Source organism: Passer montanus, unplaced genomic scaffold (assembly GCF_014805655.1).
Source record: "Passer montanus isolate IOZ18808 unplaced genomic scaffold, ASM1480565v1 scaffold11, whole genome shotgun sequence".
NCBI lineage: Eukaryota > Metazoa > Chordata > Aves > Passeriformes > Passeridae > Passer > Passer montanus.
In genome coordinates this window covers 11,807,790-11,826,278 of record NW_024357613.1, presented here as the reverse complement: position 1 = coordinate 11,826,278, position 18,489 = coordinate 11,807,790, and the positions used below count along the sequence as shown (strand labels likewise).

Sequence of the window (18,489 nt, the reverse complement as noted above, 5' to 3'; positions counted from 1 at the left end):
CATTGCTGGGGAGTATTTTCTGCACCTACAACTTATCTTTATTTATCTATCTTTTTTTTTTTTAATAACAGGAAGAAAGAGAACCATAAATAGTGACAAAACATGATAAAGAAAAGAGCAGAAGTAGAAATCACAGAGGATACAGGACCATAAAAAAGCAGAGCTGGTAACAGTCTTTAGAGTCCATTCTCTCCTTTATTTTTTACACTTCAATAAAAACATCATCACAGCACTTTTTTTTTCTTTCCCCAAACACCAAGGATTCTCCCAGTGTTATGAGGAAAAGAAAAAACAAGTACTGGCACAATGGTTTCCATAAACAACCAAACAAATAATGAAGCTTATCTTCAGGTGTTCATTCAGTAAGTGCATTTTGCCCTTATCTTTTCTGTTTGTTGATATAAGGAGGAATACATCCATTTTATGGTTGCTGAGTCTGTTTCATGGACTGCCTACTGACTACCAGAGGTGTGAGGTCCACAGGCTGAGAAACACTGATTTGCTTTGTTCTCTGGTCCTAAAAAGGCTTATCTGGGCAGTAACTGTTCCTGGCAGTTCAGTCTATTCTTAAGTTGATGGAAGCTCCACTAGCCCCCTCAGCATGCTGCTCTCATTACTCAGTGCTCTGCCAGAAAAGAGGAGGGATCAGGAATCCTCCTGGGAACACCAAGGAACAGCATCACTTGATTCCAAGTCACATTACCAAGCTGCACATGCACCAGCTGTGCAAACTGCTGCACATCTGCAATAGGAGCTGAAAAACTCTTGCTACAAGTCACTAACCTTGCAGTGACTTTGGTTCTTGTTCAACGGTGAGAGTGCCACAGTAATCTTCAGGTCCTTATGAGAGAGTCAGCAAGAGAAAACAGAAGACATAAAAATTAACTTTGCCTTCTTCAGACAACTCACCTCTTTTTATAAAATAAGTAAAGCCATAACATTAATGTAATAGTGACACTCATTTTTAAGGCTCTTCAAAAACTAGCCAGGTAGAACCTGACAACCCTTGAGCAAACACAACCCTCCTGGGTCTGTGTCCTGGCCACTTCTGCCATGACCACTGCTAGTTGTTGGTAGTGCAGCAAAGCCTATGGTTCTAAGGCTGATGTGAGCCAAAATTTTCCCACCTATTACAGCCTTCAGGTGCTTCCAGAGGAATGAGAGGCCCCCAAATGGCAGAGGTAAACATACTGGCAATAGCTTGCTCTTCTGTCATGCACAGAAAAAGAGTAGACACTGTAGATGCTTTAGAATGAAATTCATTGATATGAACTCTTCATTAACGTGTAATGGGGAAAGGGCATCCTCTCCTACAAACACTGTCAATCTAGACAGAGAAAACATGTGCTGTCAAGGGGCAGATGTGGTTTATCCAGCACCACTCAGCACATCAGAGGCAGAGCTAAGAAAAGAACCATGGTCTCTCATAGCCCAGTCCCTTGCTTTCACCTGCCTGAGCTTGCTGATTCTAACCTCTCACTGTTCCATGCCTGTTATTAACTTTTAACTCCTTGGAGCAAGAAATAAGCTCTTTGGTCCACTGGGAGATAAACCTCTAACTACTGTGATATTAAAAGCAGAAATAAATAGGGCTTAAAATAGACATGTGGTATGTAAAGACATTAGCCTAGATATTTATTTGTCCACCATCTACAGGAAGGAAAAGGAAACACTGGATGGAAGAGGGCTCAGCTGGTCATTTAGCACAATACTGGAGCTGGTTGATTTGGCTTTTACATCTGACTTTCACATGGGTTTCTGCAGTGGCTTGGGACAAACCTCCTTTTTTTCCTCTGCTTCAGGATCTTAGTTGCCAAACATTCACTTTCCTGAAAATACAATTTCTAAACTATGGCAAAATCCCATCTTGTTTTGTATTTAGGGAAACCACAAACATCACTTAAAAAACCAGCAGCTGCTGAGTGTGATGCTTTGCCAGCTGCTAATTGCTGTGGTCTCTTCTCTGCAGCAATGAATGGGTTTTAAAAGGGCACTAAAACAGTTCACTGTTTTCTTTGTTACTTGGTCAATGATGTATTTTTAAAAAATTAAGCTCAGAAGTAGCCAAAATTACTTAATTTTTTAAAGCCATGATATTCCTATCTCATCTACATAACTACAACTTCATTTCGCATCCCCTTGGTGCCAAACAGATAACCCATTTATACCATGCTCTCCAGATGTAAACAAAAATCTCCCTCCACAGCAAATGATCTTCACCATAAATAAATATTTGCTCAATTCAGGCTACTGTTACTACTGTCACACTTTAGTCAACTTGTAAAATAATAAAAAGAATTGACAAATTCAAAAGATTTCCACTTGGACAATAAATTGTCACTGGCCATATCACGGAGATTTTAACTCTGTAATATTATGAAGTACTGCAATAGTGCAACAAAAAGCAGATTATATCCATGGTTTATGTTGACTGATGGGACACTTGCATGAGGCTACTATCAATCCTATTTAATATTAGAAAATCAACTTCTCATTCAGTGAAACTGTATTTTATAACAAGAAAATCTAACTTACCTGTGTCCCAGTGAATGATTACAGCTGGATCCCAGCTCTCTAGTGGAATTAACAATCAACAGCTCATTTCTGAGAAAGGGAGTTACTATTTTATGCCTGGAAAATGGGAGCTGCTTATCTCCTAGGTAATACAAACTAAATGAGTGCAACCTGATCATCCCTGCTGGCACACAGCTCAAACCAGAACCATAAAGCAGCTTGTATCATCAGAAAGATATGAGGAAACTGGCATTTATTTGAAGTTGTAGGATTTATCTGCATCTTTTGAGCACTCACTGGCATCAGCTCAGATGCTGCACTCTGCTTTCACAGCAGCACAGCCTGAAGATGTGTGCTGTGAGCCTTAACTCACACTGTTTGCTCTTTGACATTTTACATCAGATTTGCATTTTGTGTTCTCCTGGGCAGGTCAGCTGTCCACAAAACACACATATTCTTTTAGGCACACATGACTCCCAACAATACATTACACAAATGCTCAGAAAAGCCTTTCTCTTAGGATTTTAACATACAGTGGTTTTCCCAAGCAAGTGAAGCCTGTGGTTTTTTAATTTTGTTTACTGTACATGCTAATCAGTACCCATGTTGGCCTGAACCATTCCCCACCAGGAAGCCGACAACTTTACTCTCAATAACTAAGCAATGGAATAAGTGTTTATGCCCTGTCTCATGCATCTCATATCAGGGCTTTGGTGGCCAATTTTACCTGGGATGTGGCTGTTCCGCTGAGTAACATTACAAAATATGCAGAAAGACTGAACTCCTTGCCTCTTAAATGAATTATTCACACTCTAATTTATTCATAGTATAATTTAATTAGCTCAAACTCACTGTAGCTTTTATCTGGGAATTACATGTGAATGTTTGATAGTTTTACAGAGAGGAAACTATCACACAGCCTTACACATGTGCCTGAACCTGCACCTTGGTACTGTCCCCAGAGAAGCTGATGCCTTCAGAGGGTGACTAAAGGTGCCAGAGCTTGGAGCTGGACTGCAGGTGATGCAAAGCTTCCCAGATATCTGCTGGCAGCTCATCACGGCAGAGAGCAGGAACTAGGGAGTTCCTGGAGTGTGTGGAAGGTAATTCCCTGACACAGCTGGTAAGGGAGCTTGCTGGGGCTGTGCTCTGCTAGACCTGCTGCTTGCTGACAGAGAAGGGCTGGTGGGAGGTGTTGTGGTCGGGGCCATCCTGGGCACAGCAACCACAAAATAATAATTTCTGGTCATTGGTGAAGTAAGGAAGGGGGATCAGCAAAGCCTCTGCCTTGGACTTCCAGAGCATGGACTTGGGTCTGTTCAGCACACTGGTTCACAGAGTCCCTTGGGAAACAGCCCTTAAAAAAAAAGGGCTCTATGAAGGCTGGACAAACTTTAAGAAGGAAATCTTAAACGTACAGGAGCAGACCATTGCCATGAGCTGGAAGGTGAGCTGGTGTGGAAGAAAATCAGCCTGACTGAATAGGGAGCATTTACTGAAACTCAGGGAAAAAAAGAGTTTATGAACTTTGGAAAAAGGGGCAGGAAACTCAGGAAGTGCACAAGGATGTCATTAGGTTATGAAGAGTGAAAATTAGAAAGGCAAAAGCTCAGCTACAATTTGATTTGGCCACTGCTGTGAAAGATAATAAAAAGTGGTTTTATAAATACACTAACAACATAAAAAGGGCCAAGGAAAATATTAATCTCTTATTGGCTACAGAAGGGAACACTGTAACCAAAGTGAGGAGAAGGCTGTAGTACCTGATGCCTTCTTTGCTTCAGTCTTCAACAGAAAGACCAGTGATCCTCAGGGCAACCAGACCCCTGAGCTACTAGTCAGGGACAGGGAGCAGAGTAGACCCCCTGCACTACCAAGAGGAAGTAGCTGGTGGACTGTTGAGCCATTTGGACCCTCACACATCTGTGGGACCAGATGGAATTCATCCGAGGGTAGCAAGGGAGCTGAAGAGCTGGCCAAGCCCCTCTCCATCATTTATCCTGAGCCCTGGCTAACTAGGGAGGTCTCAGTGGGATGGAGGTTGGCCAGTGTGACTCACCTACAAGAAAGGCTGGAAGGGGGATCCAGGGAACTACAGGCCAGTCAGCTTGATCTCAGTGCTGGAGAAGGTTATGGAACCAAACATCTTGAGTGCCATCATGCAGCACGTACAGAAGAACAAGGGGATTAGACCCAGGGGGGTCTGGGGGTAGGGAAGACAGGTCCTACCTGACCAACATCATCTCCTTTTATGACCAGGTGGCCCAGTGGATGAGGGAAAGGCTGTGGATGTTGCCTACCTGACCTTCAGCAAAGCCTTTGAAACCATTTCCCAGGGCATTCTCCTGGAAAAGCTGGCAGCCCATGGCTTGGACAGGCACACTCCTCTCCAGGTTTAAAACTGGCTGAGTGGCCAGGTCCAGAGAATGGTGGTGAACGGCACTGCCTCCATTTGGAATCCAGTCACTAAGTGTCCCACAGGGATCAGTATCAGGGCCAGCCCTGTTCAACATCTTCATTAATGATTTGAACAAGGGGATGGAATGCACCCTCAGTAAAGTTGTAGATGACATTAAGTTGAGTGGGAGTGTTGATGCATTCTACTTGAGGGCAGGAAGGATCTGCAGAGGGATCTGGACAAGCTGGATCAATGGGCTGAAGCCAATTTTATAAGGTTCAACAATCAACAATCAACACTTCCTTCCCTGGATGCATTAAAGAAATGACTGGACATGGCACTTAGTGCTATAGTTTAATTGGGGTGGCAGTGTTCAGTGAAACATCAGATTCACAGATCACAGAAACCAGAAAGGACCACAAGGATCATCAAGTCCAGCTCTTAAGTAAATGGCCCCTACAGTGTTATCAGCACCATACTCTTAACCAGCAGAGCTCCTCTCAGGGTCAATGATCTGGAAGTCTTTTCTAACCTTAATGATTCTATTATTCTGTGTGGTGGTATTTATATATTAAAAGACAACTGTAAGGTGCAGAAAATCTGAAGAGTTCCAGAATACTGTGAGTCAGATTCCCTTACAACAGAGTTTGTTCTGTTGAAACTGTGAAATTCCTACCCTCTGTAGTCTTCTTAGGAGCTCTGTTCCCTGCCTGAGATTAGAAAATGTGCCTACATTAGAAAGGATTTTAAGTTCCCACACCTTAAACTGATTGGGCGTCAGAGGCAGAGGTTAGTCCTGGTCTGTGCCTCCACTTCCAACTGCCTCCCCCAACTGCATTGCTCTGCTTACATTAGACTGAAAATTACACTTTATTATTTCTTCTTTTCTGGCAATGGACCAGGGAACAAAATTGGCATTTTCCAAGGCTGAGCAATTATGACATTGCATGCAAAGATGTCCAGAGCAATTACAAGTGAAAAAAGGTCTCCCCTTGCCCTTCCTTTTTGGAGATGCAGTCTTAGCTCAAATTTGTCTTTAAAGCCCACTGTAACTGTAAGGTATCTGTTTGTATGTTGTAGTGAGAAAATGTAGTGCTACACATGTTTCTCTGCTCTTCTTTTGTAGTAGAAATCACCTTTTTCTTTCTAGAGGGGATGCTTTGAGTTTTGATATTCTGTTCCCAGTCAGAACTAATTTACCCACTCAAAAATGAAAGTAGAACCAAACAAAGTGCCTCTTTCCTTCCATACTGAATTCAATTGAAAAAGATTTATAAGCCTGATCAGCGTTTGAAGAATAACAATTGCTTTAATCTTTGCTGGAAAGCACGGCTGGCTGATTTGTTTTGTCTCAGAGAGACACGGCTGGCTAACAAGTATTATAGAAGACATACAAATAATGTTATGAAACACAGAAGAGTCTTGGTTTTAAAATGCATATTGCCTTAAAACTGTTTGGGATTGTCAGTGGTAGGGTCCCAAACAGTGCATGCTGCTGTCTGAAAACAGCTTGCTTTCAATGGGAACAACACAAAGGAGCAAAAGCTGTTGAAAATCAGCATAAGGACTCTTGAGACTGACATAAGCAGAGCAACAACCACACAAAAAACCCTCAATACCCTCAATGCCACCCCTGTCTAGCTGGTCTGTTTGTTTCTTATGCATTTATGTCCTTAATATGGCCATACTATTTCACATGCCTCAGTGCAACAATGATTGCTCTCATCATTAGCTTTGAGCAAGGAGGGAAAAAGTACTTCTAATTACTAATTTTTTCTTTCCCTTCTCCTCCAGATTTGTTCAGCACAAAACAAAACAAAACAAAAGGTCCCAGTTGTCAACTCCAATTAAATATTGTGAAACTCATGGTGCCTAGAACATTTAAAAGGTGAATTTCATATTCACATATCAAAACTCTAACAAATGTGGTGGTAGTTGCCCCTCTCACTACAAGTCATACCAGTGCTGAAGTCCCGGTGTAGATGCAAAAATAATTTTTTCTGCCTACAACAGCTCTGTAACTGCGTCTCTAAAGCCAGGATAAGCTTATCAGTACCTTGAGGCACCCTATCTTTATTCTGAAGACAATGTGAAGCTCTGTTCTTGTGCAGTGCTTGAAATAAGCAGGAGCTGTGGGGTCAGTCAGCCAGGGCAGGAGGCACGGTGCTGCACACCAGGCTGGCTGTCGCATGCTAACCATGTCTGCGGGGCACAGCACCGGCCTCGCTCCGCTCGCTGCAGAGGCCTCTGCAGCTCAAGTGATAAGGGCATGTGAGTCTCAAGAAAAGCAGAAATCGCTGTGAGGTTGTGAATGGCTGTGGCACAAAGCACAATACTGAATGCAGGATCCCAAAGGAATTTAGTTGAAAGGAAAATAAATCTCAGTAACAGGCTCAGGTTTAGAAAAGGAAGGGCGTTTTGTGTGATTTCTTTTCAGGAGAGATACTTGGATATTAAGAGGATGGGTGACTCAGAAATGCCACAGATGTTTACTATTCTACGCTTTTATAAAGCCTCTCCTATAAAATATACCAAACGACTTCATAAGAATTATTGGATTGAATGTTTCAACATCCTTTGGGTCAGATGACAGCAACATAATATTCACATTAAAGATAACATACAACACGTTCCCACAGTCATAAAGCAAAACTAGAAACAGTAAGCAGTCTAAGCTTTTCTTTGCTGCACAGTTAATCTGGTTAGTTGGCACATGCTTAACATATGCCAAGTAGCAGCATTCACATCAAAGCCTAAGCCCGTTTCTACATCCCTCTCTGCTTCTCTTTTTACACACAAAGCCTTATCCCACAGCTCTTCATATGGAGATTATATTCTCTTCAGCCAGTGTAGGATCTTCCCTTGTCAGTGATGCCTGGGACCTACCTGTCCTTTATAAGATGGGAAGTGCTAGAGAACTAGCAGCAACCTAACAATCCCTGCCACCAATATATTGCAAATGTGTTTTGGCATAAACCCATTCTACCAAAATCTGGAAAAATCTATCATGACCCTGCCTGACTTTGGATCAGAAGTTTTATCTGCATGGGTGGTGTAACTGCTGGGAAGGGGTACATGGCCAATAAGTGAGGGCGCTTTCTCTCTGTTGCTGTAATTCTTTTGGCTTCCAAAATGTGGGGGGAAAAATTGTTTGGGAGCTGTATGCAGAACATCTCCTATATTAAAATTAAAAACCCCCTCCCCTCAAGAAAACCAAGCTACCTTCCCAAAAACTAAGCTCTTGCAAAAACCTTGCATTGGCTTCTTTCAATTAGACAAATATGAAAACAAATGAAAGCAGCTTCACTCAGATTTTCTACTCAATAGTTTCCAAACAAAATCAGCTGTGTGGCATATGCCACCAAAACAATAGCTACCAGATTAGCAGATGGTATGTTGTGAATTAATTGTTGACACAAACCCCAGACATACCACTCAATCCTCTCCTGACACCTAAACTTATTTCCCTATTATTTTTCTCACCTCATTATATTTGCTCACAACAAGAAAAAAAAATTAGATACTCCATCTGGATTTAGACATGAAAAGTTAACCTGCAATTTATTATTACTCTGCTGTCTTTCAAAAAAAAAAAAAAAAAGGCAGTTTGATTACTGCAGAATAAAAACATGGAACAAGAAGCTCTGTAAGCCTGGATACCTCTAGATACCATAGAATCATAGACTTATTAAAGTTGGAAATTACTTCTAAGATTATCAAGTCCCACTGTACACCCAGGGTCACTGTTTCCACCACTAAACCACATCCACAAATGCCACATCCACACACCTTTTGAGCCATTCCCAGCCAGCTTGTTCCAGTGCCAGACTGCCCTTTCAGTAGGGATATTTTTCCCAATCCAAACCTCCCCAGTGAAACCTGAGACCATTTCTTCTTGTCTTGTCAGTTGTTACTTAGGAGAAGTGATCAGCCCTCACCTCACTACCACCTCCCTTCAGGTAGTTGTACAGGACGATAAGGTCCCCCCTGAGCCACCTCTTCTCCAGGCTGAAAAACCCCAGCTCCCTCGGTGTCTCCTCATGGGACTTGTGCTCCAGACCCTTCAGCAGCTCTGTTGCCCTTCTCTGGACACGCTCCAGCACCTCAATGTCCTTCTTGTAGTGAGGGGACCCCAGAACTGGACACAGCACTCGAGGTGTGGCCTCACCAGTGCCAAGCACAGTGCAACAATCCCTGTCCTGGTCCTGCCGGCCACACTATTGCTGATGCAGGCCAGGATGCCACTGGCTTTCTTGGCCAATTGGGCACACTGCCAGCTTGTGCTCAGCCACTGTTGGCCAAGACTTGTTTGTTCCCTCCTGCCTCCCTGGCTGCAATGAGCAGACTCTCCACCAGAGCCCTCTCACTCACCCTCCAGGTAGAGAGAAGTGTGAGGCAGGGCTGCTGAGTCCAGAGCTACATGTGCTAATCCAGCAGCTCACTGCTGCTAAAACTGCAATACTGTCCATCACATCCCAGTTCTGCCTGCCACTTACCTAAGGGAGCACTGATCTGTGTCCCTCCCTACCCTACAGGTATTGTTTTTTCCAAAACTTCAGTTTTCTCCCCTACTTTATATTGTGTGAAACTGCCGGGTGGCATTGAAGTCAGTGAAGGTAGGAAGGGAGGCACAAGCAGTCAGAGGCAACCACATGGGCTTTGTTTCCTCTGGACCTCGGGCAATTTTATTAATTTTACTGTTTACAAATAAAAGGAAACAAAACATCACCACACAGCAGCATTTACATATCCAGGAGTTTCCAGACACCCAAATTCTTGGGTTTGGATCTACACAACAGAAGTTGGACACTTAAATTGCAGCATATTTTCCTGCTCAGCTGACTGTACTCCCAGAGACTGTCTCCACATGAATCACCCCTTCCTCATTCCAGCACTTGGGACCAAGCAGACAGTTCTGGGCTCCTCAGTGCAACAGAGACATGGAGTGAGTCCAATGGAAGGAAACAGAGATGACTAAGGGACTTCAGCATCCCTCTTACAAGGAAAGGCAGAGAGAGCAGGGCCCGTTCAGCCTTGAAACGAGATAATTAAAAAGGGGGCTCCACAATGTCTGTCAGTAGCTGAGGGGAGGCTGCGGAGAGGATGAAGCCAGGACTGGCTGTGACCATAGCCAGGTGCGAGGAGCAGCTCAGCCGAGAAGGGCCCATCTGATCCAGCCAGCTCCTGCCCCCATCTCCCGTTTATTAGTTTGGAATGCTGCCTTGTCTTCTGCGCCCTTCACTTTAAAAAGCACATTGAGGTGCTGGAGTGTGGCCGTCAAACGGCAAGAAGGCTCTTGAAAGGTCTAGAAAACATGTCTTATGAGGAACAGCTGAGAGAGCCGGGGTTGTTTATTCCCAAGAAGAGGAGGCTGAGGGGGCTTTTATCCCTCTCCACAACTCCCTGGAAGGTTTTTGGGGCTGGTCTCTTCTGCCGTGCCCGCAGTGACTGGACTAAAGAGAATGGCCTTGAACTGAGAGGGGACGTTTAGATTAGACATTAGAAATATGTTTTTCACTGTTAGGGTGGTCAGGCCTTGAAGTGGAGTCACCCTCGCTGCAGGTGTTCCAGAGGCATCTGGATCTAGCGCTGGGTGATTTAGTGCTTATGGATTACAGTGGTAGTGTCGGGTGGACGTTGTAGCAGATGACCTAAAAGCTCTCCTCCAGCCTTGATGGCTGGGGCAAACAGCTGCACAGCCCCACGAAGGAGAACGCGCTGCGCCCGCCGCCACAGCGATGAGGGAAGAGCAGGGGCGGGACCCGTTGCCCTCCCCGGCCGCGCCGCCGGCCTCCGCCCGGGAGGGGGCGCCAGCGCGCAGGCGCAGCCCCGCCCCGCGGGGAGGAGCCGCTGGCTGCGAGCGGTGAGTAGCGGGGGGGGGCGGGGGGTGCGCGCGGCGTTAGTGCCCCCCCCCTCCCCGCCCTCCGTGAGGGGCTCCCGCCCGGGGTCCCGGGAGCTCCTGCTGGGCTCTTCCAAACTGCGGCCAAACTGCCCCCTTCGTCCCGGTGCCGCCGCCAGGAGCCCCTCGCCGCCCGGAATGGGGTTGTGCGACTGCCCTTGGCGCTGCCCTTCCCTTCGCGGGGCGTTAGTGCCCCCCCCTCCCCGCCCTCCGTGAGGGGCTCCCGCCCGGGTCCTACCGGGGGTCCCGGGAGCTCCTGCTGGGCTCTTCCAAACTGCGGCCAAACTGCCCCCTTCGTCCCGGTGCCGCCGCCAGGAGCCCCTCGCCGCCCGGAATGGGGTTGTGCGACTGCCCTTGGCGCTGCCCTTCCCTTCGCGGGGGATCCCCAGCGCCGTGTCCGCTCTGCCCCTCAGTAATCAGGGGTAGCCGAGGGCGTGTTTTTCCGCCTTTACTCAGGTGCTTATAGAGTGGTTTGGTTTGGGTTGGAAAAAAAAACATCTTTGGGTTAGAAACGTAATCAGGGGTAGCCGAGGGCGTGTTTTTCCGCCTTTACTCAGGTGCTGATAGAGTGGTTTGGGTTGGAAAAAAAAAACATCTTTGGGTTAGAAATCATCTCGTTCCAGCACCGCTGCCAGGGCCGTGGACACCTTCCACAAGCCCAGGGTGCTCCTGAGCCCCGTCCCGCCTGGCCCTGAAGGCTTGCAGCGATGGGGCATCCACAGCTTCTCTGGGCAACCTGTTCCAGTGCCTCACCACCCCCAGAATAAAGAGTTTCTTGCATATGCTAAGTAGCTTAAATTTCCCCTCTTTCATTTTGAACCCAGTGCATTTGCCCTGTGAGTGCAGAAGTGAGACCTGAGTGCCCGGCCTGCTGGGGTGGGTGCCTGAAGTGACTGCACTACAGTGGTGCTTGGGCTGGCCTGTCATGTAGAAGGTTTTTTGTAGAAGAGTTTTTCCTAGGATTGTCTTTTCCTAGGATTGTCTTCAGCTAGTGGCCCGAAGATTGATGCTATTTGGTCCACAGGCTGGCCTGTCATGTAGAAGGTTTTTTGTAGAAGAGTTTTTCCTAGGATTGTCTTCAGCTAATGGCCTGAAGACTGATGCTATTTGGTAGCTAAAGCATTAGCCAAAGACAAGTGAAAAACCCTAAGCCCATTATCAGGAAAATTAGATTTGGTGTATGAAGATGTGAATATCCTAAGGTTAATTTTAGAAACATTTTAGAAATTAACAAGATTGGAAATCAGTGTGCATAAGCTGGGACTGTTAGGTGACAACGGAGGTGATCAGTAATGTTTACACCAGTAATAATTAAAATTGATGCTGTAAGACAAACTGAGTGTGAATTTGCATTCAGTGGATGCAGCTTTTCCAGGTTTTTTACAGAAATTACACCTGTTTTTCATTTTACTTCTAGGAAGTATTCAACATTAAGCAACATGTCTTCCACCAAACCTCCAAATGAAAATGAAACACCCAAAGAGAGAAAACCAGGACTGAGGAGTGTTCAGACAACTATGCTTTTCCGAGCTGTGAACCCAGAGCTTTTCATTAAACCTGTAAGAGAGGCCTTCTGGGAGAAACTAAATATGCTTGATGAGATGCAGTTGCTTTAAAGTGATCATTGCAATTCTCTGGGCATTATATAACCATCTCTTGTTATGCAAACCACTCAGAAATGTAACTAAAAATATTTTTAATTTTTTCCACTCTTGATTGTGGAGAGCGCAGAACATTACATTGCTTATTGCAGCTTTTATTTCATTGCTGTATTGTCTGATTCTTTTGTACCTAGCCAAGTTTCTTTCAGAAAGACCTGTTTAGAGGTATATTACTCATGTAATTTGACAGGTTAAATAATGTTATTATTGAGTAACAAAAACAACAGGAGTTGTTTTTAATATTTAAAAGGGAACAAGACATAGAAGGCAAACTTTCTTGGTATGAAGTGAATTGAGTTTTGGTAGCTTTCCAATATTTTGGATTTTCCTTTTTCTTGCTTTTATAATTAAGTTGATGATACTCAGGTTTTATTTGCATTTGCAGAACCCAGAAATGAGTGAAATTTTGTGCCTATAATAAGTATAGATTTAATAAAAGTAGATTTTGTGATAAGAATACAAAGTGTGGTTTAGAGGATTGTCATCAAGCAGGACCAGAGTGCATTGTCCCAGATGAAGTCTGTTGAAAGTTTGTGGTGGAGACCTTCAGTAATTGGTTTTGTCTGGTTCATCCATAATCAATCAGCATTTCCATCTAGCAAAATAGAGAGTACTGGGGATTGTGCTGTTCTGTCTCCAGGAAGAATCTTCTTTTTCAGAGGGAATTCCTTTTGCTGTCAGAAAATTCAGTCTGCAAGGAAGCAGTGATGATTTTTTGCAGATGTCACAAAAGTTTACTGTTCAGTCTCTAAGCTGAGATAGACAAATGTAATGTTTGAGCTTAATGAAAAATGTTTTGACTAAAATCATTCACTATGTTTTTTTCTTGTCAGAACAAACCTGTGATGGCGTTTGGACTGATAGCAATTAGTCTGTGTGTGGCCTACCTTGGTTATTTGCATGCAACAGCAGAGAATAAGAAGGACCTCTACGAAGCAATCGACAGTGAGGGGTCCAGATATATGAGGAGGAAAACTTCCAAGTGGGACTGAGAATGTAAGAAAGGAAATCAGTAAATCACTCACAGAACTTTTCCAGGCAACTACTGTTTTTTTGTCTTTCCCTTGAAATAATGGATAAATGTCTCGCTTGCTATTTAATCCAATTCAAGTTCCTTTATAAAATGCTGTGCCTGTACAAATAAACTGCAGTAAAGATATATCTGAAAATAAAAGTGATTTTTAAGAATTGCCCTCTACAATCTCCACAGAGATCTTCGTCACAAGACAATAAAATGCTGTGCCTGTACAAATAAACTGCAGTAAAGATATATCTGAAAATAAAAGTGATTTTAAGAATTGCCTTCTATGATCTCCACAGAGATCTTTGTCAGAAGATGTGAAATCACTTTGGACCTCCAATCAGTACTGGTAAATGCCTTAGAAACTGACATGACAGTTCAGTTTTCTCTTTGCTTTGATTAAATGAAGTCAGGGGTTTTATCTTTTTTTTAAACAGAATGAATAATGTATTTTCTGTGAAAAGTGGATATCTTGATCTATTGATAACAGTGGTGCAAGTAAACTAATTTTAAGGCAAGGAAGATCTGATAAAGCATTTGGTGAAGGGTTTTATTTCATAAAGGAAACTGTAAAATACTGGCTAAAATAACCCTTGGATGCTTAATATACTCTTCCTTACAAATGAAAAAAGGTAAATCAGTAGCCAAATAGCGAAAAAGTGAAACAATTGCTTCTGTTAAGAGAAAGGTAGGAAGAACTCAGCCATTATCTTTTCTGTCTGGCACCAGATGACAGATCAGTGAACATGCTGGCTTCAGCCTGCCAGTTGATAGCTTTAGCTCCAGCTTGGCCAGAGTTTCTGTAACATTCTTGACTAGTCAGCAGGACTGGTTTTATTTCAACTGCATTCAAAATTTGAATTTCTCTTTATTGCGAAGTACATTATGTGACGTTAATTTATTGCAGGTTACCGAACTCAAAATAAGGAATGGAAAGTCTGAAATCCCCAGGTACTTCTGTGACTGTGGATGGGCATAGTGCTGTTTCCCTGGCACACGTGGTGGTCCCTTGTGAGCCTTTGAGCAAACAGTACCAGCAGTGTCCTCCTGTTCCAGCACCAAGTCCTTCTCCCGAGTACATTATGTGACGTTAATTTATTGCAGGTTACCGAACTCAAAATAAGGAATGGAAAGTCTGAAATCCCCAGGTACTTCTGTGAGTGTGGATGGGCATTGTGGTGTTTCCCTGGCACACGTGGTGGTCCCTTGTGAGCCTTTGAGCAAACAGTACCGGCAGTGTCCTCCTGTTCCAGCACTGAGTCCTCCCATGAGCTTCCCAGCTGCTTCTGGGTGCCTGATGTTTCCTAGACAGTGTTCCATCAACCAAACTCCAGAACATGTGGTGGGAGGATACATACCAGGCTGTGACCTGTTTCTGCTATGGACCCTTACTGATGTTACCTTGCAGTTTGCCATTCAGTGTCTTGTATTTGCAGACCCAACAAGGACTCCCAGGGAGCTGAGAGACCTCTTTGTCAGCCCTCTTCTGACCAAGGTGACTTCTGTCAGGCCAGAGAAGGAACATGCAGGAACTCCTGCTTTACCATTCTGGGAGTTGCTTTGGGTTTTATCAAAAGATTTTGGTACTGAAGATAAAAAAGGTGACTGGCTGCCTTGAAGGACAGCAGTTGCACCATGGGATTTCTCTGTATCTCCCTCTAAGTCCTTCACTTTGAATCTGTGAGTTTACTCCTGTTCTTGTTTTGTAGTTAACTGTATCTTAAATTCAGCAGGGCTTTGGTTAAACTGCCTCCTTCCTGAGAAGGGAAGTGAGCTCCACCTATAATAAAGCTTTTTTTTTTAAAAAAAAGGGTGGTTTTGCAGCCTTTAAAAGCAGATTTCCCTCTGTGAGCCTGCTGCCCTACAACAGCAAGGTTCCTGGGCAAATCTAAGTTTGCAGGTGAGGAAACTACTTGCCTTTTGATTGGTGAAGGAATTTCTGGGTGAAATGATCAAATATTCAGAACTCTCACATGCTGTGCATATCCTGCAGAATATATTTTGTTTGATGTTTGTGAAGGACCTTTAGAATAAACCTGTTCTTTTAAAAATGGTCACACAGGATTTTAGCTCTTTTCAGTTCATTAAAATGCACAGGTCTCGTATGTTTGCATGAATTTAACTAAATTATTCCCAAATAAGTGGTACAAGTATTTTCACCTGTTTTTCTATAGGCTTTTAGAATACATGTTTTGATCCTTTGCAGATGTCTGCAGATGAATTGAAAGCCCATTCTCTTACTTTCACATGTTTGAGAATAATGCAAGATTTGTGTTCTCAAGATTTTCAGTTCTGTTTTGTGAAGTGAATATGGATCTGGCAGTTACTGGGGAAAAGAAAGCAGCACTGGAGGCATAAGAGATAACAGACTGACCTGGACAGGATGTAGGCGTGTACATGCCAGTGACACTTCTTACAAAAGCTGTCTGAGATAGGGCCTCTTCAATGTTGGCTGGATTCAAGTCCCATTGACCAGGTTACTTTAGAATAGTGAGGTTGAAGGAAGAATGGATATTTAAATTTGTCCTATTTTTTCTTTGGCAGCTGTTCTACAGATAACTCTTAATGATACACAATTTATATATAAAAAAGAGATAAAGCAGTGCAAATACAGAGAGGTATGTGGTGGGTTAATGAATGTTGCAGTAGCAACACAGGCATTTGCTGGTTTAAGTTCCTGATTTTTATCATAAGAACAATGTGTGTATAGGGATTAAAGGGAAAAAAAACAAACACCCAAACAAAACTGCTTTGATACCAACATTTGTTTGCTCAGCTCTGAAAGCGTGACACCCGTTATGCATCTGGAGGACAAACACACAGCACCAGTATAGTTTCTTTTGTTCTGTGTTTTTCAATTTCAGTCTTCAGTATAGTGATAATTATCTATAAGGGATAATAACTGGCTTGACAGAAACTATGAGTCAAAATTATTTCCTGGGCAGAGGCTCTTTGAGATTTTTGCCAGTTCCTTACTGTCTGTGCTGACTTTCACATCTTTTACCAAGAACAAAATGCTATGATTAAAATATCCAAAACTGTAGCTGTTGTACTGTTCCTAAGATCTCCTTAGACTATGTGGTGTGAATGGGACTTGTTGGCATTCAACAACAAAGAGCAATTGAACAATTAAAGGTCCAAAGCCTGCTGTGATGCTGCTTAACTATTACCAGGGAAAGGTAGTTCCTTGTGGGTGAAACCAGCCCTTCCCCAGTAACAGCTGCTACATAGGAAGCTGCATTCAGGCTGGAAAGGGTCACTTCATGAAACTCTCCCTTATCATCTGTCTCCTGGATGTTACTGAATTGTCAGCGTGTTTGAATCCTAATTGGAAAGCAAATGTTTCAGCTGACTTGGTAAACAATTTTCAATGCTTTTTCTCCTTTTACCAGCTTGCGTGTTTTCTGTAGCAACACTTGGAGTTTTGCCTGCAAATGAGACCTGTCAGGAGTAGAGTTCTGACACTCTAGTAACTATTACAGAATGACACTGGAACACCACAATGATTAGAAGTTCTGATCTGGATTCCTTTATTGTGCTGTGTGTTCACAAAGGGTACCACCACACCTCCCAGTGCTGCTTTTGATCAGATTCAGGAGTATTCCAGAACACCCAGTATTAAACTCATTGTAAGATACTGGGAAAGTTCATTTCTGAAATTCCTTTCTTTTGTTGCAATCTGAGATTCAGGAAAACTCCAAATCCTCTTGAGTCTGTGTGCTCTGGCCAGTCATGAATGCATTTACATCTTAGAAAGAACTGCTGCATATTAGTAACTCCAGTATATTCAGGGGAGAACAAGATCAGCTGTTCTGTGGTGCATGAAGCATTCTGAGCTGGGCATAATGAAGCGTGAAAGGCAAAGGAGCTGCAGGACCATTAGCAAATGTTTTCTGAAGCTCAAGTACTTAGCTAAGAACTATGTTTGATTTAACATTTGTGCAGATCATCCCATCATCCTTCAACAGGACACAGCTGGGATGTTTAATCCTGAATCCCACCCTTTTACAATTGATTCTGGCTCCTGACCTTAGACTGAAGCTCTGTACAGTCCCTTGAGGTTTGATTTTTTCATGGCATACCACAATGATAACCTCAGTGATGATGGGCTCATGGTAGCATTGATATGTTTGAGGATCTAGGAAGAATCTGAAGTATATGCTGTGCCTGATTGTCTTAGAAGTTTCTGATCAGCAGTGTAGTTTTGTAGAAATCACGTTGTGCCTGGTTTTTTAATGTGTGTTATGAAGATGAATGTTTGGTTTCTATTTTAAACAATATCAAGAGTTTATCAATGTCCTGAGAGCCCTGGCAGCAGGGCTTCAGCCTTACATTGACATGCACAGTGTGAAACACATCCAGAAGGCCAGAGGCCTTCTCTTTTTCAATTATTTTCTCTTCCCTACTTGATGAAATGGACAGGCGAAGAGCTGTGTCATCAAGGCACAACATGCTTTCATTACTGTGGTTAGATAGAAGGCAGGAGAATAGAGACAGTGGTGAAGGTAATCTGGCCCCTAAGGAGTTACAGCTGTGCCTAATTACCAAGCATTAAGAACAAACCTGCCCTTAATAGGCCACAGCTGGATCCAATTAAGAGGGGTACTATAAAAGAGCAGGTTGGCTGGTTGAGAGGGGAGATGGAGTTTGTTGCCTGTGCTGAGAGGAAGGAGTCAGTGCTGTGAGGAGCTGCGCCTGAGGAAACCACCGAGAAGGTAGGGAACCTTGGCGGTAGGACAACAACACATTACTGTGGAAATAGCCAGCATGACAGAACTGAGTGCTTGACAACCAAGATGGTAATTCTGAATAATAATTTTTTTTTTTTAAAGTTTAGTTTGGATTTTTTGGGGTTTTTTTTTAATGCTTGCCATAACCAGGACTTTTATTCACCTGAGATTTGAACTCCAGTGCCAGAAGAAGTACTTTGCCTGAAAAATGACTGGCTTTGTCCTTGATGAGATGTGAGCTTGAGCTGCCTGGATTTTTAATTTAC

The 18,489-nt window shown here is 43.4% G+C and overlaps 2 protein-coding genes across 10 annotated transcripts in view; one reads left to right on the top strand and one right to left on the bottom strand.

Moving 5' to 3' along the window:
- The window catches only part of GJB7 (gap junction protein beta 7), a 40,391-nt gene that overhangs the window by 11,578 nt on the left and 10,324 nt on the right, over positions 1-18,489 (bottom strand). Inside the window, exon 3 of the mRNA XM_039725391.1 lies at positions 784-840. Coding sequence (XP_039581325.1) covers positions 784-840 — 57 coding nt within the window. The remainder of the gene's footprint in view (positions 1-783; positions 841-18,489) is intronic.
- SMIM8 (small integral membrane protein 8) lies at positions 10,704-16,536 on the top strand. 9 transcript variants are annotated; one of them, XR_005629401.1, is made up of 6 exons: positions 10,995-11,267; positions 12,229-12,370; positions 13,306-13,468; positions 14,401-14,444; positions 14,550-14,567; positions 14,762-16,536. XR_005629401.1 is itself a non-coding variant. In XM_039725447.1 (4 exons), the coding sequence occupies exons 2-3, from the start codon at positions 12,251-12,253 to the stop codon at positions 13,462-13,464; spliced, it is 279 nt and encodes a 92-aa protein (XP_039581381.1). In that variant the 5' UTR covers positions 10,704-10,775; positions 12,229-12,250; the 3' UTR covers positions 13,465-13,468; positions 14,401-14,561. The 9 variants fall into 9 exon arrangements, 6 of the variants coding, with proteins under 6 accessions (XP_039581381.1, XP_039581351.1, XP_039581372.1 ...); XR_005629399.1 differs by lacking the exons at positions 14,401-14,444; positions 14,550-14,567 and adding exons at positions 13,683-13,701; positions 13,812-13,842 and having other exon boundaries at positions 14,598-16,536; XR_005629400.1 differs by lacking the exons at positions 14,401-14,444; positions 14,550-14,567 and adding an exon at positions 13,793-13,842 and having other exon boundaries at positions 14,598-16,536.